The 24,113-nt window shown below is 45.7% G+C and overlaps 1 protein-coding gene across 17 annotated transcripts; it reads right to left on the minus strand.

The window, feature by feature from the left end:
- Window positions 1-368: 368 nt before the first annotated feature.
- LOC136550451 (vacuole membrane protein KMS1-like) lies at window positions 369-8,054 on the minus strand. Of its 17 annotated transcripts, none has more exons than XR_010782295.1 (10): window positions 7,642-8,054; window positions 6,443-6,654; window positions 6,157-6,235; window positions 5,765-6,052; window positions 4,693-4,844; window positions 4,273-4,389; window positions 4,039-4,145; window positions 2,282-3,519; window positions 897-983; window positions 369-628 (listed from the first exon to the last, which is right to left on the minus strand). XR_010782295.1 is itself a non-coding variant. In XM_066542029.1 (8 exons), the coding sequence occupies exons 1-7, from the start codon at window positions 7,682-7,684 to the stop codon at window positions 4,056-4,058; spliced, it is 981 nt and encodes a 326-aa protein (XP_066398126.1). In that variant the 5' UTR covers window positions 7,685-8,054; the 3' UTR covers window positions 680-3,519; window positions 4,039-4,055. The 17 variants fall into 17 exon arrangements, 1 of the variants encoding a protein (XP_066398126.1); XR_010782290.1 differs by adding an exon at window positions 715-760 and having other exon boundaries at window positions 897-3,519; XR_010782301.1 differs by lacking the exon at window positions 369-628 and adding an exon at window positions 680-760 and having other exon boundaries at window positions 3,464-3,519.
- Between the last annotated feature and the right edge of the window lie 16,059 nt (window positions 8,055-24,113).

The following is a 24,113-nucleotide window of genomic DNA, read 5'->3' on the forward strand; positions in this document are numbered from 1 at the left end:
GTCCGTGGATTTCGTTGGATTTCGTTTTCTTGTGCGACCACCTGGTTCCCCGAGGGCCGCGGAAGGCCGAAAGCAACCGCCCCCATCAAACAGCCTCCGGCCCTCCGCCGCGGGGTGATCGGGTCGGATCGCCAATTCGCCAGCGGCGGCGGCGGCGTTCGGGCCTGGCAGGCGCGGCCCGCCCAAACGAAACGAGTATCCAGGTTCAGGAAACGAAAACACGCACGCACCACCGTTGCACGCTGGCATCGTGTCAATTCACACCGGATCCCTCAGGGTCTCCGCTAGTAAAAACGTATCGGCAGCTATGTATATTACTAGTATGAGGGCGCGCGCCTTTGCACGCCCGTGCAGCAGTATCAGGGAGCGACTACATATCTTCCGGATGTTTTTTTTTCAGTCCATTAATCAGATTTATATCCAATCATTACATGACGCCTAGTTTCCTGAAAGTAGAGCAAAATCTAGTAGATAAAAGAAGGCAATTACACCCAGATTTTACAGAAAAATAAAACAATAGAGTGAATGAAATTACAACAATCGACAACCAGATCTAATGAAATATGCGACCTCCTCACGTGTAGCAACAATTCCACCATCAGCTTTACATGTGCAGCAGAGAGAAAATCTTGCAAAAAATAAGTAAATACTCATTTGACTAAAAGAGATACAAATGAAATGAAAGATAGAATAATCAACATTAATGGAAAATACATTGTTATGGTCACGCTGATGTTCAAGTTCACGTGATGAGCTCCATCTAAATTTGATATTTAAAAAATCATACAGTTACAACTTGCAAAAGCTACCATACTGACAAAACTGAGATGTCAATTACTAAAACTATTTACCTATGTACACAAAGAATTAGAGATCAAAAGTACTGAGAAACTAACATGCCGAGATAGCTTCTTCCATTTTTTCTGAACCTACTCACATGAATACTTGTTGTAGCTGGTAATCAAGAAAACCGGTTTGATGCACTGCTGACAAACAGATAATAGTGAAACTGAGTATAGGCAATCTAATAGTAATAAAGCAGAATTTCTACTGACACAAAAATATTGAAACACTGACACTCAAAAAACATAATAGAGTATTCACTATTGCATGAAAGTGACCTTCACAATTTTAAGCATCCTGATGCACCATTCCAACTGCATCACAGTACTCTGACTATTTTACTTCTATTTAGTTACTGAACAGAGTTTTTGAAAGCTGAACCAAACTGTAAGTACAAACCACAAAAAAAACTGCTAGGCAGAGGTTCAAACCTCTCAGCTGCAGTTAGTCACGGCAAAGGGAAAAGAAACCAGCTGCAACCAAATCAAAGGATTTGACTAATATTGCTGTTCTTCTTATCTAAAAGACGGGAAGCAGCTAACATGGCCATGAAACCGGTACAGCCCAACACAAAAAAATAAGAATGAACTCAAAACTTATTAACTGAAACTAATAGCAGCATTTACCTTGCCTGAACTAATAGGAACATTAACTGTAGCACGAAAGGGATATCAAATGTTTCTCTATAGAGTCAATCTTACAAAAAAAGAATCAGTGTACAACTCTAAGTAGGAATCAACTCTAAGCTGTCGTTATCCTCGTCAGCTGCTTTTTTGTTGTGTTGGCTCACCTCATCACCTGTTTTTTTATTGTTTTGGTTCTCACTCATGTGTGTGTACAAATATCTGTCTTAGTAGTTAGGATGAGAAGCAACTTCGCTGGGAAGCCGCTTTAACAAATCTTTTTGAACCTAGCCTAAAAATATTAGACTTTGCCTTAGGCGCAAAGACAAAATTGTGAAGACTCATTTGGATGGGGTAGATAAAAATGTTAGGATGGATGTTTCTTTTGTTAAAAAGGAAAAGTTATTTTTCTTATAGCGCAAAGAACCTTCCTTATTCAGAACGTTCTTTGTTGATATAATAAGATTAAGGCTATGAAAGCCAACAATGACAGGTATGATATACATACGAAAATGTTTGGGCTATGTCTACATGAATTGTGCTACTTGAGCAGAGACCAAAATTGGAAGCCTCATCATTTTAATATAGCATTCCACTATGGTTAGTTTAAAAAAAATAGAGCATCATCAGCAGGCTAAATCATTTTGTGAAACCTGGTTGGTGGTTGACTGAAAGAATTCAAAGGAGAATACGTAGCATATTTTTTTAGTGTGATAGGTTGCATGGAAGTCTCTAAATAACCAATTTCAGATTTGAGCCACGATCTAAAATAAAGGGAACTAACTAAAAAAATAGATGTGAAGCATGTATTTTACCTTCGCAGGCTTACACCTTGAGGCCGAGTGATCCGAGCGATCCAGGCAATGATGATTCACTTCTTTAGCATTTGAATAGAATAAGAGTTTTCGTAGTCTTTGACAGGGAAAATGAAAGCACGTTCTCAAGTGATATATTGTGCACTCACAGATTGCATAAATCTGTTAGTTTGTGATAGAGCGCAGGTCTAAGCATTGGGGTAATAATCATATTAGACTCCAACAGGTGATAATATTTTTTTTATCATAACCTGCTGATGCAATGCAACTTATATGCGGTAATCTTATGTGATGACCATAAAGGAAATTACCTATCAGCTGGCAAATAAGGAGAGAAGACCTTTTCAATCACGTACACACAGAAATGACCCTGACTTAGCAGCAGATAAGATACAGTTAAATTGTTGAGAGCATAAAAGAACTTAAATAGGGTGAGCATGTTAACTCTATCCCTTTCTTGCAATCAAACTTAGATAGCGGCTAACATATGAATAGTTATCGACCTAAGTTTGAATGGACAGTCATAGGCACACCGGAGAATTTGAAATCAAATACATCGTATGAAAATAAATTGGGAGGGCTAAATGTCAAACAATGGACAAAGTTTTGGATAAAAATGACAGCAACATGAACCTGACATGGGAGAAAAAAAAATTAGTTGACAACCATGATGTGGCTGTACACATGGAGGGTGACCTGTTTTTTATCATAGATACACAAATCTAAGGAAGCACACCTAAATTGATGGCATAAAATTCTAGAAACAACAGTTAAGTGGAACAGATATTTATCATTTAACTGCTCTCTTCACATGGCAAGAAGCTAAATTGGGGGGGTTAGATGTGCAACAATGGACAAACTTTTGGATAAAAATGACAGCAACAGGAACCTGACATGGGAGAAAAAAAAATTAGTTGACAGCCATGATGTGGCTGTACACATGGAGGGTGACCTGTTTTTTATCATAGATACACAAATCTAGGGAAGCACACCTAAATTGATGGCATAAAATTCTAGAAACAACAGTAAAGTGGAACAGATATTTATCATTTAACTGCTCTCTTCACATGGCAAGAAGCAAGATCCATAGTAATGTGTATAGTATCAAAAACCCCAAAAGGAGTGCAATAGATATCTAAGAATCAACAATAACTGAACATACTTTAGCAAGGCTACACACACCTATATATATTGCCTGTAGCTCCATTGTTTTCCAAAGGAATGAGATTTACCACAACCTGTCCACATAAAAAACATGTATAAAAAAACAGCACCGGGAATTAGCACTACTTCAAATATTCTCTTCAAATATTCTATTTACTAATAACGCTCATTGTATCGAAAATAACTAAGGAATTTGTTATTGACACATCCATGATAAATAAATTATACATAAGCACCGTCTCAAACGTTCTATTTATTAATGAATATCATTGTGTTGAAGATATAATTATGAAATGTATGCTTGACATATCATGGTAAATAAATAGATTATACATATAAAAACGGGCACTATATCATGAAAACAACTATTAGGGGCAAAGCAAGCACGCACATACACATATAATTTGAAAAGAAACTTCAGTCTCATACATAGGAGCATCAAAATTATGCTACAGCACCAATAATCACTCGGTCATGCTGTAGATTGAAGAACACTTGGTAACTAAAGGTAAATCATATAATACTGAACGCATTTAGAAACACTTATCTATGAAAATGGAAGAAGTCCATGCTGCAGATAGAAGAATACTTACAAATTATGACGAGGACTTTATATTTCCTCCCCAAAGACAAAGAAGGTACGGACAAATCTGTCATCTGAAACCACCATAATCCCTATCCCAACAATCTTGGGCGTGGTCTACATAAGTGATTTGTAAATGACAGTCAGTTGTCTTAACGGAGATGAGAAGAAATCTGCATGATACTATGACTACAATTCACAGCAAAATGCAAATATATGAATTGCACCAAGAAGTTTGACGAACCTGGATACAAACTTTAACAATAGCCTTTTCAATCAAAGTTGCTAGAAAAAACTTCCAGAAAGGGATGTTGAATTGTCCACACAACATACCGGCAAGATCAAATAGAGGGTTTGGCACCTGACAGAAGAAATAATTATACAGTTTCTCCATGTCATACATCTCATAAGGAAAGGAATAATATGTCAATAAGTATAAAACTTCGGTGAGACCAAAAATTCAAAAGATTTAACAATAATATGTCATGCAAATGTCAGAAAAGAGTGAATGTGAGTTTCTTCAACGATTTAAATGGGCCTTCACCTTATTACAGTCTAAATTGACAAGGTGCTACAAGGCAAGTCAGCAAGTAGGGTAAAAATGCAACATACTAAAATATGACTTGAACAAACAAATTTTAAATGTCAACAAAATGATACTAACCGAAGCAAGTAGGAATATTAGAGTGAAGCTTAAATGCTGTGAATGAGACATGAGCCATCTTTTGGCCTGGCGCAAAGTTGATGATAGAAAACCTTCAGAAATGGAAGCATCCAAATCTTCCAACCCATCAATTACGCGGCCTGACATGCTAGCTGTGGTTCATTATTTAAAAGGAGTCAGCAACATAACACATACTTAGAAAAAAAACGGGCTTACTGCATCATTCAAGTTGATGCCTTTAACCAATGGCACAATCTTGTAAGGTACATTGATCCTAAATTTAACTTTATATGATGGATTGTTGTGGTTAACCTGTAAGCTAGATAACCCTGCTGGCAGCAGAGCTGTAAAACTTTTTGGATATAAACAAGCTCACTATTCCTTTGATACCTATATAAGCCCCATGGATCATAAATGATTTCAATTTCTTAGTAGAAGGGGGACTTAGCCTGTGATATAAGCTAATAAGATGGTTACCATTTTCATTTTCATGTATAACAATATGAAGACATCATTGTTTATATCTACAAAACTAAAAGGAGAAGGAAAAAAAGTATTCTTTATATCTATAAAACTAAAAGGAGACAAGGAAAAAAAGTATTCAATGAAAAATGCTGCATTGTCTTGCACATATCTTATATTTGTTTCTTTAGTTACAGAACCAGCAGACTTGGTTTATAATGGCTGTAGATCGCTGTTATTAAGCATTTTGTTTTCCTTTTACTGCTTTTGCACCTATTCTAATAAGGACCGCCTAAAGCATCTCACAATGTGGAGGCTGGGATATTTCTATTCCATTGTCTAAGAAGAACAAGAAGACTATTACACAATTTTAGTTTGCTACTCTGGCCAGGAAATCCGAGCACAAGTATGCTTCAATGAAAGGTGGTATTATTATCAAAAAATAGGCAGGAGGTAGATTTTTTTTTAACCAGCCCTTGGACAACTGATGAGGGCATGAGGCAATGACTCAAAGTGGAAGAGACGGATCAAGTGGACAAGCAAGAGGAAATAGCTGTAATAATCAAGTAAATTATGCTATAGTTAGTATGCAGAGCAGTATGAACAAAACCTGCTCCTGAGAGGAAATATGGAGGAAGCTCTCCAAGTGCAGTTCCAATGCCCCAAAGAACAGCTTCGAGACAAACTTGTTGCAGTATTTTGCTGAATGGAATTGTTTCATGATAAATTGGGGGTCCAAACTGCAGACAGTCTTTCTCCAACCAGGATGGCCTCCTTTTAAGGAGAATAGTGTCATACGGAGCACTTTTTAAATCAACCCTACCACACTGAACCGCTCTGATAGTAAACAGGGCAACATGGGGACCTAAATACATTATGAAAGTGTGCAAACCAGAACCTGCAAGATAATTACAGTGTAAGCAGAAACTCTTGTTATATTTAAATCAACTAATTAAACTCCTAATGCACAATTTCACCACATCTGAAACTATTTGTAATTACCTAATCCAATCGATGAAGCGACCCCTAGTATGATCCACCACAATCCAAACCTGACATACCAAAGTAGCTCCTGTAGATGCTGCATCAATGACAACATACCATGTTTATCCAAGCTGCTATATATATTTAGGGAAGACCTAAAACTATCTGCCATTTAGCAAATTTGCTTCCATATTGTTCAAGAGAATTTCATCTACATTGTTATAGATTGGTCATATCAATAATATTTTGCTTCAAATATCCTGTGATATACAGATGTTGTAATTAATTTGAAAGAAGACGGTACCTTTTCATGCAGGCCATCAGTGAACAAGAGCAGAACCCAAGTAGCAGCAACCAAAAGCATTGCGATTTTTAACCGAGAACCTTTTTTCAGAACAGATGAACACGTTCTTTCCAAACTCTGAGCAATGGCTAACACAAAGAATGCCAATGTCTTGAATGGTCTTGATGTAATTGTTAGTCTCTCCAGGTCCACACGATGTTTTTCCCGGAGCTCTGAAATATAAAGTGCACTGGTTAGAGCATGGACTACACCGCAGTATATCTCATTATTCGTTCAGTTAGCGAAGTGTTAATAAAAATCATGGTTTCATCTCATCCTGTAGTGCCATATGGAGAACCCAACGCACACTCCAAATTATTACTAACATTCTAGGTAACTTGTTCACATATAGTAAATCGAAATTCCGCAAGTTTTGCAACGCATGGGGAAAAAATGGCAGCTACCCTTCCATAACACAGTTTTTCGAAGAAAGGAGGCTCTGTGGCGGTGGCATTTGTATTTGTCTTCGAGCTGGAAAACTAAATTTGCATTGAAATCCTGCCACAAGGGCAAGACAGCAGAGAAAAAAACAAAATAGTAAAAGTACCACTCCTAGATGCCAATATTTTATCATGTAAAAATAAGTCCGAAGAAAAAAAAATCAAGTAAATAAAGATAATTCAATCAGACGCCAACCGCCAGAATACTATCTAAAAATCTAACTTGAAATCGTGGAAAACCTCAGTTTTTAAGTTTTAACCTTCAAAAGGTGTGTTCTAAAAGCATCCAATGCTTGAATAAAACAAAATCACAGACTGAAAGAACCGATACCAAGCACGCAATTTCGCTACTCAAAATAACGGTTCTACTCTGCTCTGAATCACGGGCGGCCAAGAAAATAAATAAACCAAACCAAAAAAAGTCACTGTGTTTCCCTAAAATAGAAGGGGTTATACGTATCGCCAATCCGAATTTGTAGGGGAAAAAACAGAAACAAAAGATGAAATATTCCAACTTTGCAGGAAAACCTCAAAGACACGCATTCGCAGCTCGAGCAGCAACAACGATTTCCATAATTCCACACCACAGATGTCAAGTATGAACAGCGCAAGATGATTTAAAACCCAAGAACTAAACGAGACGGCGTATCTCCAAGAACAATGGGCGGACCAAACAACACGACCCCTCCTAGAGCCTTGCGAGCCGATCGACTCACTCACCTGACATGGTCTTGTCCTCGCCGGCGCCGACCGTAGGCCCCATGGCGCAGCTCCAGGTCCCTCCCCTCTGCCGCCGCCGCCGCGCTGCAATCGCGACCAACCTCCACGAGCATGGAAAGTGAAAGGGTCAGAGAGAGATAGAGGACGTCGTACCTCCATACGAGGATATCGATGGCGCAGCTAGGGTTTGGTCGGTCACGCCATCAAAAGGAAAGGAGAGAGAGAAAGGGGAGGGGAAAACGGAGGTGAGAGGCGGCCGAGGTTGGACGGAGGAGGAGGAGGAGGAGGCGAAGGAGTGCGGCGCCCGCCGCCGCACAGCAGTCGCATCCGGCGGTGCCGTTGTCGGCCCTCCGTGCGTCGGGACAGAGAGAGACCGATGGGGAGAGAGGAGGAAGCCATGAGAAGAATCTGGAATGAGGGAATGAGAAGCGGGAGCCAGGTATATATTTAGTGGTTGGGGTCTTAAGCTGCAGAAGCTAGCCAGAGCAACTGCGACGACGAAGAGTTATAAGAAGCTGGTTCTAACGGAAGTGGCTATAGGCAATCTTGGCCATACGATGACAGATCGGACGGTGGTGGGAATTTCAGGCGACGTGGACGGTGGTTCCTTCGAGAAACCACCGCGGGCTTGTCTAGGTAAATCTAGTTGGTTTACACTTGCAAGGGCTTGATGGTATACAGCTCTCATGGCTGACTCCTGACTTAAGTAGAGATGGCAGCCAGTGTTACAGCAAACGCCGCCGTTGTGCTCACTTGCATCGAACCGCTGCACTCACTGGCATCAAGTGGCCAAACGGGACCTCTAGTACTAGTAACCAAACCGCGCTGCCCTCACTAGCATCAAACGGGACCTCTAGTAATCAAACTGTCGGCAGCTTTGTGCATCATCAAACGGAATGCCCGAGTCGGTCAATCAAAACCAATCTCCATGCATGCGCAGTTTGGTTTGTTTTTGCACTACAACTACAGGGCTTGATGGCACAACTCTCAAGACTGACCTCTGACTTCAGTAGAGATGGCGGCCAGTGTGCTGTTACAGCGAAGCGGCTCAACAAGCCACAGCAAGGTCCAGCAACACAAACTTCTGATGATACACGACATTGGTTACCACAATCTGATGGGTGAACCATGCCGTGCCGCCGCGAGGAACAGGAATCAAACTGTTGTCCAGAAACAACTGGAAATCAGGTGTCGGGTACCGTTGCACAAGTTTACAGCATGACTGTCCAATGGTTTCTGCTGGGCACAGGTGAAGATGGACACACCAATTATCTGCACCTGAAATACATATAGCATCTCCCCACGAACAGAGAGTATCTATCCTAGTCCATGATTTATTAGATACAGCATCTATCAACCCCAGTGAACAGAAGCATGTAAAGCCAACATAGAGATTCAGATTCTCAAATCATTCCGTCGGGTTCATAAAACCGGGGTCTTCAATGGACCCGCTTCCCTACAATATTTGGCCCAGCATGCAGCGCAGCGACAGCGCGCGTCTGGGCCGGCCCAGATACACAATGACAGGCCGAGACCACGATCCGGTCCCCGACCGGCACCTCCGGCCAAGAGACCTGGTCAAAGCCCCAACCGAAAGGTCTGGCCGTGCTGGGACCGCAGTCCGACTCCGACCCCGTTCCTCCGACCGGGAATATGTCGGACCTTTGCTCGTCTCTCTTTCCCGACCGACACGGTCGGGGCCGACTAGGAATGACCAATCAAGACTCCTGCACGATGTGGGCCTGGGGAGCAGACGGAGCAGATAAGGTGCTCAAGTCAACCGCAATACCAAGGGCCGTACCTTGCCATGCCCTGCGCACCTGCAGGACGGTGCCGCCAGGCCATATCAGACGGACACTATACAGCCTTTCAGACGCGTCAGAACACAAACAGTATTGTGGGCACCGTCGTTTGCCGTCCCTGGCGAACACTGTGTAGCTTGCCAGGTCATGAACAGTAAGGTGGGCGAACACTGTGCAGCCTGTCAGATACAGCAGGTCATGAACAGTAAGGTGGACGATGGCGTGCCATACCTGACGGCGTGGGCAACAAGACTAGGTAGCACACGTACATATTCTCTCCCTTTCCGTCTTTTGACTTGTAAGGCCATCCCCTTCATCTATAAAAAAGATGAGCTCTCTCCTAAAAGGACGATGGCTAAATGGCTCAATAGCTCTAGAAGGAGCAAAATAGATCAATAGCCCTAGAGCTCGATAGCTGCACAGTCTCCATGCTCTCAACAGCTGATAAGTTCGGACACATAGAGCATACGCTCCAACACTTAGCATACGTTTGAGCCCGTGTCACTCTCTTCCACTCGGACTAGAGTCCGACCAGGCCATTTACACCCCCACTTTATTCCTCACTCGTTTATAACCCCACAACAAACTTCGAGTACCTGGGCTCAGGAATAAAGTCACCAACCGACCTCAACTGGACGTAGGGCCCATTGCCTGAACCAGTATAAATTATGTGTCATTAAGTGCTAGGCCACACCCGATCACAACGTAAGGCAAAACTACAAATATTTACTTGTTGGCCATATTTCACACTGACAGTTGGCGCCATCCGTGGGGAGAGACGCCGTGCGTTCACGCTTTTGGTCATCGGATGGCCTACCTTTCCACCATCTTCGGCATGGTGGACTCGAGCGATACGATTCGCTTCGGCTCGCTGGAGTTTCCCACGCTCCCACTTGCTGGGATGTGGGCTCCTCCCGTCTTTGTGCCACTCTAGACCTTCCTCTTCAGGAGTCTGGATTTCATCGCCGACCAACTCGGCGTACTCCGCCTCCGCAAGGAGGCACTCGTCCCCCAGGCCACTCGACGACCTCAACGTCGAGACACCAGCGCTTCGCTTTGAGCCCATGCTGGGCTCAAACCCCACGATGAGTGATGTATATATTGTTCTTTACTCACTGTTTAACATCTTTCGCCAACTCTATGGAGGGACCCCGTTGTCCCCACCGCGACCGCCGTGCAACCGGTCCCCCTATGGCCTCACATCCCCCGTGGACACGTGCGTACAAGGGCTCCAAAGGATGCAGACGCCGCCCCCTCTCATGTCCGAGTTCGTGGGGATGATAGGCTACACTCCAGCCTTCTTCCACAACCTCGTTCATGACGAGGTTGAAAGTGATGGCTCCAGCATCGACGATGTCATGGCATCTAGGCACCCTCTGTCCTAGGAGTGCGCTATGGCGGACGCCCCGGGACAGCCATCGGAGGTAGTGGAGTCTCTGCAGACTCACACCCCTTCGGACCCCGTGCATAGGCCCTGGCGCGTGCGTAGGAGCACGACGAGGAGTTACGACAAAGGCGACAGAGCCTAACCCTGGGCAAAAATAACCGAGAACCGAACCAAAATAACCGGAACCGAAACCGAATTAACCAAAACCGAAAATTTCGGTTCCTAGTTCGGTTCCTGATATTGAAGAACCGAAATAACCGAAGAAAATTTGGTTCCTACTCTCGGTTAACCGAATTAACCGAAAGAACCGAATTACATGAATTATACTTTACGTACTTGTATTTTGTAGGATTATGTTTGGTTTATGTGTAGTATTTTATATTTGAACTGCTATATATTTGTGTTACTATATTGCTATTGTTTTCTTATATATTATTATTATTAAAAATGAATATAGTGTTGCATAAATTTGCCTTAGAACAAGTATATTTATTATTGTCTTGAGGTCTTCTAAAAAAATTCGGTTAGTTCGGTTAGAACCGGAACCGAACCGAAATAACCGAGAACCGAAATGCTCGGTTCCTAAAAAATTTTGGAACCGATCGGTTCCCATTTTCTAGGAACCGAATTTTATCAATAACCAAGGCAAACCGAACCGAAACCGAATCGAGAACCGAATGCCCACCCTGAGCAGAGCCAGCCGCCGTATGTGCCGACGCTCCCGATGCATCACGCTACGCCACATGCGTGTAACCCAGTGAGCGACGCTTGGGGTCATGCCCGTCAGGTCCAGCATAACTTCCTAGACGGAGGGGATGATCCCCCTCAATTTGCTCGGGCTAGCCAGAACATCGCTGCTGCGGCGATGCTTCTGCGCGGCCTCCCTGAGCCTGCCGAACCCTAGGAGCAGGCGATCCATCAGAACATCTGGGCGCTGGTGGAGACTGCCGCTGTTCAGCAGGCAGAAAGCTCTACGTCGCGACACCGGCACGTGGCCTCTTGCCTAGCCGGGGGACTGGGCCGCACCAGTCAAATCACTCCGTCCACTCACCACAGTAGTTGTTGGGCGTGGAGCAGGAGGTTGTGGCTGCGCCGCAACCCAACCCAACGCCCGCTCCACATCGACCACCTATGCATGAATGGCTTGGGCCGAACCGTGACGCTCACAGCATCATCAACAATCGATGCCACGTCTGGCACGATGATAACGTCCATCGAATGGCGACGAGAGTAGGCGGTGCGGGCCCCGACCTAACCATCGAGGAGTGCGAGGAAACACACCCCAGGCATGGCGGCTGACCGAACGACCGAAGCCCTAGCCCGGATAGCCATAGGTCATGGGCCTTTGGTCGTCGCATCCAAAAAGCGTCGTTCCCACAGTGCTTCTGACCGCCCACCAACATCGCCAGGCACACCGGGGAGACAAACCCTGGTATATGGCTCAAAGACTTCCGGCTCGCCTGCCAAGCCGAAGGAGTGGATGATGACTACTTCATCATCCAGTACCTCCCCATTTATGTGGGGGTGCATGTTCGAGCATGGCTGGAATTCCTTCCGCCTGACATCATCCGCGACTGGGCAGATCTTAAGAGGGTCTTCGTCAGAAATTTCCAGGGGACGTATGTCCGTCCTGGGAATTCCTGGGACCCCAAGACCTACCAGCAGGAGCCCAACGAGTCCCTACGAGATTACATCCATAGGTTCTCAAAGCAGTGCAACTCCCTTCTTGATGTCGTCGACACGGACATCGTTAGTGAAGGGACCGTGACGCCTAAGAGAGGGGGGTGAATTAGGCAACTTAAAAATCTAACCCTAAACTATGGCCTCTTTTTCTAACCTTAGCAAAACCTATACAAAAGATAAACTATATAAATGTGCAACTACGGTTTTGTTAGTGTGTTGCTATCTCTACCGCAAAAGGAGTAATTCAATCAATGTAAATGTGAAAGCTAAAGAGCAAGGTAGAGATATGTAAACTCCCGTCGATGACTCCGGTATTTTTACCGAGGTATCGAGAAGCACGCAAGCTTCCCCCTTGTCCTCATTGGAGCCCCTCGCAAGGAATCCCTCGCAAGGGCTAAGCTCTCGGTCGGGTAACTCCATGGATAGCCTTGGGCCTTCCCCACGCGCAAGTGGGTCTCCGACGTGCCTCTCAGCAAGCCTCTCCCGGATGCTCCCCGCCGTCTTCACTATCAAGCTTCCAGCCAAAACGCCGTGGGCCTTGTTCCCTCCGGTACACAGTGGCGGCCACACCACAAACGCGGTTGGTGTGATCTCGTAAGACTTCAAGCCTCTCCAATGTACAACAATGGTGCGCGCAAGCACCGAGTGGTAAGAGGTATGTAAACCTCACTAAACACTAGGCCTAAACCTAGAGCAAGCGCATGAGCGATGGTCTAATCAACCTAAGCACTTCGTAAAGCACCTACGCTAATCACCTAATGAATCACTAAGCTCTATGCAAGTGGAGATCACTAAAATGGTGTATTAACACCCTTAGTATGTTTCCTCAGCTCCACACTACTCAAATGGCCGGTTAGGGGTTGTATTTATAAGCCCCACTGAGAAAGTAGCCGTTGGGGATGAAATCCCGCTTTTCTGCTACTGACCGGACGCTGAACTCGTCCTGACCGGACGTGTCCAGTCGTCCCGACCGTTGAAGCCATGAACAACTGATCAGACGCTGCCAGTATCCAGTCACCTACCACCGGACGCGTCCGGTCGTAGTTTTGCCGCTCTAGAACCTCTCTGTACTCGATCGGACGTTGTTGCCCTATGTCCGGTTGGTTTGCCGCTAGCGTCTGGTCCAGCGTCTGGTCACTGCTGATGACGCCTGTTTGTCGAGCCTCTTCATCGGAGTGTCCGGTCCAGCGTCCGGTTACCTCTGTGAGCTCGTTTCTTCATGATCTTGCATACGGCTTGGTTCCTATCTTCGTGCTTGTACTTTGCTTGATATCTTGGGTCTTCTCTTGAGCTTTTAAGGTCTTGATTATGGTATTGATCATCGGATCATCACTTCGCCTTCGTCCAAGTCACGTCTTTCACCCTATTGGACTACAAAACAAACACTTGCAAAATCATTAGTCCAATTTGGTTGTGTTGGTCATCAAACACCAAAATCCAAAGTAAATGGGCCTATGGTCCATTTTCCTTACAATCTCCCCCTTTTTGGTGATTGATGACAACACGACCAAAGCAAGCAAATAATAAAAATTTTGTAATTTGAAAAACTACCTACTTGCTAGGATGCAATGTAAGGGGCAAGGTTATGTGATGCTAAAAGATACTACTGTGTAAAACTAAAGGGTACTAGATAAAACTTATCTTGCCCTTGCAAACGTCCCCATGTGGCATTATGGATTTAAGCCTTGCTTCCTACAAATTCTCCTATTACATAGGCAATTCATAATCCACTATCCTCCCTTTCTCGGACCATTACCACTTGTAGACCTTTTTTAATTTGGTTCTATAAATTAATGCTTGCCTTTGGTCCTCTAACTTCTCCCCCTTTGGAATCAAACACCGAAAAGGAAGACATTAGTAGCACAAGGGAGGGTCAAACTTTGTGATCCTTTGTATGCATAGTGGAATAGGTCACAAGATTTGACTCTCACATTATATAGATTAAGCTCCCCCTAAATATATGCATACATATGATAGAAGGCAAAGCATATGCATAATTGGCAAATCATTGCTCAAGGGAATTTAATCTATATAATGCATGGAGAAAGTATATAAATATCAAAATGAAATCAACATGATGATATTGGTTTAGGAATACCACATGTGGAAATCAATTTGATTTCTACCACTTGCAATAGATGGTGGATGTTTAAAGTATGATGCTTAACTCCGGGGACTCCATTTTCCTTACAATGAGACTACTACACACATGATAAGCTTGAAAAGGTGTTAGTCTCAAAGCATCCAACTTGTAGATTAACCTCCACCTAAATTTGTGCACACAAGTATGGGATACTTATAGAAGTCATGCACATTGATTTTAGAATTAATAATACCACTTGAAAGATGACTTCTCATGAATGTGAGAATCATTTTCGAAGATGATATTCGGGAGAAATTATTTATAATTTGGACTTTGGCACATATTAGATAAATAATTGTAAGACAAGCTATGTGCCGTGCTCCTAAATGATTTTAAACCATGTAGAATTGCTCCAAGGAATAAGAATGAAACCGAGCAAGCCTACCGTATGAAATACCTAGTGTATGCATGACAAAAGATATAAGTATGCAAATGCAAACCTAGGCATGAATAGTAACTAGATGCTAAAATATACCAATTGTAGGAAAATTTAAATCAAATACCAATTGAAATAAAATGAATCTGGTTACCTAACATGGGAAGGAGAATTTGGGTTCATAGTATTCACTAACCCACTTGGCAATGATTTTGACCATCATGATGCACCCCATGAAATGCATCCATACTTTGCCAAGTCTCCAAATTCCCCAAAGTCCTTTGGACTTCTCACTTCCCTTTCGGGATCCAAACCTTCTTGGTGCTCCTCATGTTGGAAATGATCTCCTTTGGCACCCAAAAGCGTTTGACCCCATTGTTGGCTTGCTTGTTCACCTTGATGACCACCACTTTGTCATATTTCTTCTTCTTCAAGAGATAAGGTGTGGATGCCTTCTTGTCCACCTTGTTGGTGTAGGTGTTGGAGAGCTTGCTTGTTTGCTTCTTCTCTTTCTTCTTTGCTCCTCCCTCATTCTTCACCTTGCACTCATAGGACTTGTGACCTTCCTGGCGGCACATGTAACAAACCATGGTTTGTCCTTTATCAAGCTTCTTCACTCCCTTGACGGTGTTATCTTGATAAAGTTGGGTTTGCTTCACCTTGCCTTCACTTGAGTCAAGTCCTTAGTGAGGCGAGCTACTTCTTGCTTGAGTTGCTCATTCTCCTTTGCAACCTCTTGTGTGCATGTATCTATAACAACTTTCTCAACACAAACTTGGTTGCACAAAGATGAGTCTAAACATAAATCATTACAAGAAGTAGAGGTATCCTTTCTAGACATGTTAAAGATAGAACTTTTCTTTTTAGATGCCTTGGTGGGGGTTGTACTAACAGCTTTAAGATTAGCAACTTTATTAGTTAGCTCATCACAATGTTTACATATGGTTTCCATTTTAGCAAGCAAACTTTTATAAGCATCTTGTGAGTTAGCTAACTTTTCTTTTAATCTTTCAATTTTCTTTACAAGTTGCTCATCATTGATTGTGCATGCATTTGTTGTTGCACTAGCCTTAAGTTGCTCAATTTTAGTAGATAGTTCAACATTGAGATTAACAAAGTTCTCATATTGTTTAAGCAAAGTTTTGTATGCTTCTTGTGAACTATCTAGCTTCCGTTTTAATTTTTCGAGCTTCTTTTATTGACTAGTGCAAACTTTAGCATAATTAAGATTTTGTTGCACAATTTCATCATAAGAAGGCATTTCATCATCAGTATCACTCTTACTAGAGGATGAGCTTTTGTTACCTCGTGCCATAAGACACATACGAGAAGAGCTTGATGATGAGTGCTTGTGGGCTCGCCTCTTGTGATGATGTTCTTCTTCACTTGAAGAATCATCCCATGACTTTATTGATATGGGGGCTTGGTTCTTGCATGCCTTCTTCTTTGTCTTGGGTGTGGGCTTGTTTGGACAAACTTCCACAAAGTGGCCCAACTCGCCGCATCCATAGCATCCGCTCTTTCTTTGCTCATTTCTTTTGATTGGTGAAAATGAGATCTTGAATTTAGATGGACACACCCTTGACATTGAGCCTTTGGATCATCTTCTCCACCTTGTTGATTAATTTGATTGATTCTTCATCAAGGTCGGAGGTGGAGGAGGAAGATTGATCATCATCACTTGAATCTTCATCATCGTCATCGTTGTCCTCATCTTCTTATTCATCTTCACTTGAGGAGCTTGAGCTTGAGCTTATCTCAACTTGCTTCCCTTTCATCTTCTTTTTCTCGCTACATGCGAGAGCTTTGTCTTTGCTTGATGAAGAAGCTTCTTCTTTACCCATCTTACGTGATATTTCAAATGCCACTAACTTGCCAATAACTATGCCCGGGGTCATGGTGCTCAAGTCCTCCATGTTGTGAAGGATGGTGATGATGCTTGCATATTTCTTTTGTGGTAGCACAGAGATGATCTTCCTCACGATGTCTGCATCATCTATCTTTATTAATCCTATTGAATGGAGCTCATTGATAATTAGATTAAAATGAGAATACATATCACAAACAAGCTTATCATCATTCATTGTAAAGGAATCATAGTTTTGTTTAGCTAGACAATATTTTTGCTCATGAACATTACTTGTGCCATCATGGAGCTCTTGGAGTTTTAACCAAATTTCATATGCCGTATTTAAAGTAAATACTTGGTTAAACACATCCATGCAAAATGATTCAAACAAGCAATTCTTAGCTCTAGCATTGAAATGCATTTCTTTTTCATCACTCTTTGTGGGGTTTTTGGGATTCTTCATGGGTTTCATCCCGTCACGAGTGATTCTCCATACACCCAAATCAACCACCTTAAGGTGGCAAGCCATTCTAGCCTTATAATAAGGGAAGTTAGTGCCATCAAAGTGCAGAGGCCTAGAGGTATCCATCCCAACCACTCTAAATAGCATCGGCTCAACGGCGGTTAAGCCAAAGGTCCAAATTGAGCCAACCGGCTCCGATACCAATTGAAGGGACCATGACGCCTAAGAGGGGGGTGAATTAGGTAACTTAAAAATCTAACTCTAAACTATGGCCTCTTTTTCTAACCTTAGCAAACCTATGCAAAAGATAAACTATATAAATATGCAACTACGTTTTTGCTAGTGTGTTGCTATCTCTACCGCAAAAGGAGTAATTCAATCAATATAAAGGCAGAAGCTAAAGAGCAAGGAAGAGATATGCAAACTCTCATCGATGACTCCAGTATTTTTACCGAGGTATCGAGAAGCACGTAAGCTTCCCCCTAGTTCTCATTGGAGCCCCTCGCAAGGAATCCCTCGCAAGGGCCAAGCTCCCAGTCAGATAACTCTGTGGATAGCCTCGAGCCTTCCCCACGCGCAAGTGGGTCTCCGACGTGCCTCTTGGCAAGCCTCTCCTGGATGCTCCCCGCCGTCTTCACTATCAAGCTTCCGGCCAAAACACCGCGGGCCTTGTTCCCTCTGATACATGGTGGCGGCCACACCACAAATGCGGTTGGTGTGATCTCGCAAGACTTCAAGCCCCTCCGATGTACAACAATGGTGCGCGCAAGCACTGAGTGGTAAGAGGTATGCAAACCTCACTAAACACTAGGCCTAAATCTAGAGCAAGCGCATGAGCGATGGTCTAATCAACCTAAGCACTTCGTAAAGCACCTACGCTAATCACCTAATGAATCACTAAGCTCTATGCAAGTGGAGATAACTAAAATGGTGTATTAACACCCTTGGTATGTTTCCTTAGCTCCACACTACTCAAATGGCTGGTTGGGGGTTGTATTTATAAGCCCTGCTGAGAAAGTAGACGTTAGGGATGAAATCCTGCTTTTCTGCTACTGACTGGATGCTGAACTCGTCCTGATCGGACGTGTCCAGTCATCTCGACCGTTGAAGCCGCGAACAACTGATCGGATGCTGCTAGCGTCCGATCACCTGCCAACGGACACGTCCGGTCGTAGTTTTGCCGCTCTGGAACCTCTCTGTACTCAATCGGACGCTGCTGCCCTATGTTCGGTCGGTTTGCTGCCAGTGTCCGGTCCAGCGTCTGATCGCTACTGATGACGCCTAGTTTGTCGAGCCTCTTCATCAGAGCGTCCGATCCAGTGTCCGATCGCTTCTGCCACCGTCCGGTCACCTCTGTGAGCTCGTTTCTTCGCGATCTTGCGTACGGCTTGGTTCCTATCTTCATGCTTGGACTTTGCTTGATATCTTGGGTCTTCTCTTGAGCTTTTAAGGTCTTGATTATGGTGTTGATCATCGGATCATCACTTCACCTTCGTCCAAGTCACGTCTTGCACCCTACTGGACTATAAAACAAACACTTACAAAATCATTAGTCCAATTTGGTTGTGTTAGTCATCAAACACCAAAATTCAAAGTAAATGGGCCTAGGGTCCATTTTTCCTTATAGTCAGCACGTTCCTCTCTGGGACAATCTACAAGTCTCTGATCCACAAGCTCGGCTGTGTGAAGCCCTGTACCACCAGTGACCTGCTCGACATCGCCACAAACCACGCCTCCAACTGAGGAGGCAGTCTGGGCGGTCTTCAGCGGCGGTCAGGACAGGGGCAAGGACAAGTGCGAGGACCGGCTGAAGGACGAAAATGACAACATTCTCACCAACACATGGAACATCGAACACACCCCAGTCAGGTTGAGGTGCTACAATTCCAGGCCCCACTCATTGAGGAGCCCACGCAAGAACCAGTGCATGGGGTACCCGAGCCCACGCTTATAGAAGGCAAGGAAGGAGACGACCTCATTGGCCCAGGGTTGTGGAACAACCTCCCCTAGCGCGTGAGCCCTCAAGATGCCACTTCTTTTGATGGGAGCAGCCCCTTCTCGGCGAAGGCAGCCAACACCTCCTCATCTATGTTGGAAGGCCACCAGTTCGACATCACACCTTAGATTTATGAATGAATCTATGAGTTTTTTTCTCTCCCTCACTCTATCCTCCTCTCTCCTAGAAACTACCATGACACATGAACAGGCTTGGCAAAAGGAAGGAAGGTGAAATGGCAGCGGTTGAAGAAAGGCAAAAGAACGGGAGGAAAACACTCTCCCTTCCCCCTATTTAATGCGGAAAGGCGTGCGACGGGATGTGGCCCTGGCTGATGGGACGCAGCCTGCTCGATGGGACGTCGCTTGGCTAATGGGACATGGCCTAGGTGAGGCCCACCACTACCACAACCCAAGCACGGGAAACGAGGCACAACCACACACAAATGACCCTCTATCTTCCCAGGCAGGGTTTGGAGGGGCCCACCGATGGAATCTCCATTGAGGAGAGGCCAGCGGGTCACCCGAGTCGATTGGATAGCTCAGGCGGCTACTAAGAGACAGGTAAGGAGCAGTGGGATGCCCCATGTGGGTTATGCCAACTCCGTCATGGACGATGGACCCGGATTCCACTCGGACATAACCGATAAGAGCTCCTCGAACCCGTCACTCCAGCCATCGAGGTAATTTTACCAACCCCCATTTTACTTTTCTAGTCATTAGCATTCATTCATCCATTCTCATGCATGCATTCATACATTTAGTCATACATTCATCACATACATCCAAACATTACATATGCAATTGTTGCATCACAACGCTTCACGTCGCGTCATGAAGCGGTAGTAGTCTCATTCGATATGAGCTGCGACCGACCAGGGTTCGAAGGCCGACCCGCGAAGGGCTTGAGGCCACCTCATGTCAAACAGAGCTAGGGAAGAAAACACAGATGAGCCCTAGCGGCCCTTGCCTAACCCGCTCAAGAACGGATAGGGCCATCTCAATCTTCTCGTTTGATCCTAACCTCGAGCCATGCCCACAGAATCTCCATCAAGAGGAGGTCAGTGGGCCACCTAAGTTGGTCTCTAGAACAGCTCTGGCATCTGCCGAGAGGTGGGTTAAGGAGCGGTGGAATGCCACATGAGGGCTATGTTGACCCCGTTACAAAAGACGGACCCAGATTCCACTCGAACATGCCCATTAGTGAGCTCACCGAGCGCGTCACTCGAGCCATCGAGGCAAGCATTGCTAGCTCAACCCCTTCAGTTGCAAAAACTATGGATGGGGTGATGCATGAAACTCGATCGACCCCTACCGAGCCCAATGGCACTTAGGGGCCTGGGCCATCCAACCCTGACTCAGGAATCTAACCGACCGCGTAGGTTGTGGGTGGGATGAACACGGGCAAACACCCCGACCGGTAGGAACATAGGAGTCTGTGGCCCCAGGAAAGAGTACTAAGGTGCTCAGCCTTTGACCGACTCACCAGTCGGCCATAGGTACGGGGGCTATACCCACCGGGTGCGCTCGCGCGCACCCGGCAGAAGACGGACTACCGACGAGTTTCCCCCCTTGGGGGCTGGGCGCCTATGTCTACTCAGCGTGCCTCTACGGCCTTCGCTAGTCCCCTCATCAGGGGCTAGGTGCTAATATCCCCCTGGCGCACCTCCGCAGCCTTCGCCAGTCCTCCCCATGGAGGCTGGGCGCCTAAATCCTACTTTGTTACCCTACGCGGTACAACAAACCAAGGGGGAAAACACCAAAGTTTCAATAAGCAGCCCGCCTCCACGGTGCAATGGGCACATGAATTACAAAGCAAATACAAGTTTTCATTAAGCTAAAAACACAAGCCCTAGGCTTTTACAATAACACTGACAACATGTGTGAACAGCCCTGGGACTGCTCCGCACCTTGGGGCATAAAGTAGAACAAGGGAGCCAAGATCCTTATTCTCCCACTATAATGCTCTCCTTTCTCTCTCCGTCCTCTGATCCAGAATTAGGGATAGGGGCCCATTTGAGACGTATGATGCTCTCTCCTTACGAGAGATCTTCTAGCATCGTATTCCTGTGCGCTCTCAAAAGCGGCAACTCAACAACCCCTTTACGGCTTCACAGAAGCCCCAATGGACCTGCTTCCCTACAATACTTCGCCCAGCAGGAAGTGCAGCGACAACGCATGTCTAGGTTGGCCTAGATACACAATGACAGGCCGAGACCATGATCTGGTCCCCGACCAGCACCTTTGGCCAGGAGACCTGGTCGGAGCCCCAACCGGAAGGCCTGGCCATGGTGGGACCATAGTCTGACTCTAACCCCGTTCCTCCGATCAGTGATATGTTGGACCTTTACTCACCTCTCTTTTTCAACCAACACAATCGGGGCCAACTAGGAACGACCTGACCAGGATGCTTGCTCGGTGTGGGCCCGGGGAGCAGGCAGAGCAGATATGGTAAGGTGCTCAAGTCAACCACAATATCGAAGACCATACCTTGCCATGCCCTGCGCACCTGTAGGATGGTGCCACCAGGCCATGTCAGACGAACACTATACAACCTTCCAGACACATCAGAACATAAATAATATTGTGGGCACTATCATTTGCCATCCCTGGCGCACACTATGCAGCCTGCTAGGTCATAAACAGTAAGGTGGGCAAACACTATGCAGCCTATCAGATACAGCAGGTCATGAACAGTAAGGTGGGTGATGGTGTACTATACCCGATGGTGTGGGCAACAAGACTAGGTAGCACACGTACACATTCTCTCCCTTTCTATCCCACACGGATGTCAGGGGACATGGTTTGCTCCCTGACCACCATGCTGAGCTTGATGTGCGACATTGCCGCCCCAGTTGGCCAGGTATGATATGACCTTGCTTTCGACCCTCATGCCTCTAAGCCTTGTCTTCTTTGTAGATCCTTATGGCCCACAGTCGGGAGAAGTCTGAGTCCTTGACAAGGAGATGCGGTGGAGTGAGGGGCTGACTGTACAACTCGCTATCACCCTGTTAGGATGTGGCTGAGCTTGACCCTACCACCCAGGAGGTGGCTGACCTTCAATTTAGGGAGAAGGATGCCTACGAGGCCAAGGAGAAGCTCGTGGCCCTGATCAAGAGGGTACGCATGGACGCCATGGAGGCCGAGCGGCTATGGAAGGAGCAGGACAATTTGCTCTAGGACATAGAGGAGCTCCACACGTTGATTGACCTAGCTCGCTAGGAGCACGCTGACACTCAGCAGCAGATCAACCACCTCAAGGATGAGCTTTAGGGGAAGAAGGACCTGAAGGTTGCAGCCGAGGGCGTGTCCTCTGGCCTTGCTGTGGAGGTCGGTCAGAGCCAAGAAGAGGTCCGGTGCCTAGAGGCTGAGGTGACCCGGTAGTGCAATGAGGTGTGCAGGCTTTGGGCAGATGTGAACAGTAAGTCTCTGGTTTTCCTTGTTGTCTTTCTCCCTGGAATCCATGGTAAGCCTTTTGACACGTCGGTATGTGACTTGAGCAGGTCTCAATGACTGCTAGAGTTAGAGTCAAAGGGTGACTCTAAGTCTCCCGCGAGAAGGTCGTAGAAAGATTTTATGACGTATTCGGTCATCCCTATGAACTCGTCGTTCATAGAGGATGCGGCATTGTGCATACTGAATGGGAGCGCTATCGGGGCACTCTGGATGAGGTATTCTGGGGAGAGCGGCTCTCCTCCGACAAGCTGTGTCATGATGTTGGCAAATGAGAAGGTGAGATGACGTAGGTCCTCCTAGGATGGTCGAGGTCCTAGGAAGGCGCTGAGCTGGCGCTCTAGCCTCCCGGAGGCGCGGACCTCTGGTGCGTGCAGCTACAGCTCCTCAAGCACCTCGATAATCGTGTCAAGGCCGATAGAGTGGAGAGGCTGGACGACGGTGGGAACCTACGCCAACTCTCTCTCCGTCGTAACGATGAAGTCTAGGTTTCCGAAGCGCACATGCATGCCCGGGACCCAGCTGATGCCGTGACTAGCCATCCAAGGCCTGATGTGGACGTCTAGACGCGCAAAAAGCTCCAACCTGGCTCACCAACTATCGGTGTTTTTGGACTACCGATGAGTAAATTTGTATTTACACGTCTAGCTCGGATGGTGTGCTCGGAGGACATAAGGGTTTATACTGATCCGAGCAGAACGTCCCTTCGCCCAGTTCGCTGCTGCTCATGTTACCAGCACTTGATTTGCAGTAGAGGTTACAAATAGGTGAGAGAGGGAGAGGATCCTAAGTCTCTGGTGGAAGGAGTGAACGGGTGCTGAGAGCTCGCTTGTCGCTCAGCCGTGTGCTCATGTCGTGCTTTTGTATTCCAAATCCCCTCTTTCATGGGGCGCCCTGCTTCCCCTTTATAAGTGAAGGAAAAGCGCAGGTTACAGAGGAGGAAAATAAGAAGAACGAGAGAGAGAAGAAGGCTTCCAGGGTAGCTGGGTCCTTCTTCCCCTTCATGCGGGTCCTGTCGATCCTGTAGATCTCAATAGGAACGGCTCCATATCGTGGCCCTATTTGTCACTGGCGCCATGCGCAGACGTCATCTGTCGGTCATGGCGTTCCACTCCGTCCTGACGGATGTCGTGGTGAACTGACACGCCTGTCAGCATCCGTACGAGGATTAGACAGAACAACACCGCCACGCCCGACACTGTTCTTGATGTGAATCCCTAGGTATGACCCGTCATGGCCACGGGTTACATCGAGGTGTGCCAGCCTCTTCCCTGATGTCAAAGTTTTGACCCAGGCCCATACGCTTGGACCTGGAGTGGTT

Source organism: Miscanthus floridulus, chromosome 4 (genome assembly GCF_019320115.1).
Source record: "Miscanthus floridulus cultivar M001 chromosome 4, ASM1932011v1, whole genome shotgun sequence".
NCBI classification, from domain to species: domain Eukaryota; kingdom Viridiplantae; phylum Streptophyta; class Magnoliopsida; order Poales; family Poaceae; genus Miscanthus; species Miscanthus floridulus.

Bases quoted from the DNA above. Each gene is read 5' to 3' on its own strand.
- LOC136550451 (XM_066542029.1), bottom strand. From the start codon at position 7,684: ATGGGGCCTACGGTCGGCGCCGGCGAGGACAAGACCATGTCAG. The intron at 4,390-4,692 runs GTTAGTATCATT...TTCTTCTGTCAG, and splicing joins TAATATTCCTACTTGCTTCG to GTGCCAAACCCTCTATTTGA. The intron at 4,146-4,272 runs GTTCGTCAAACT...TCACTTATGTAG, and splicing joins TTGTTAAAGTTTGTATCCAG to ACCACGCCCAAGATTGTTGG.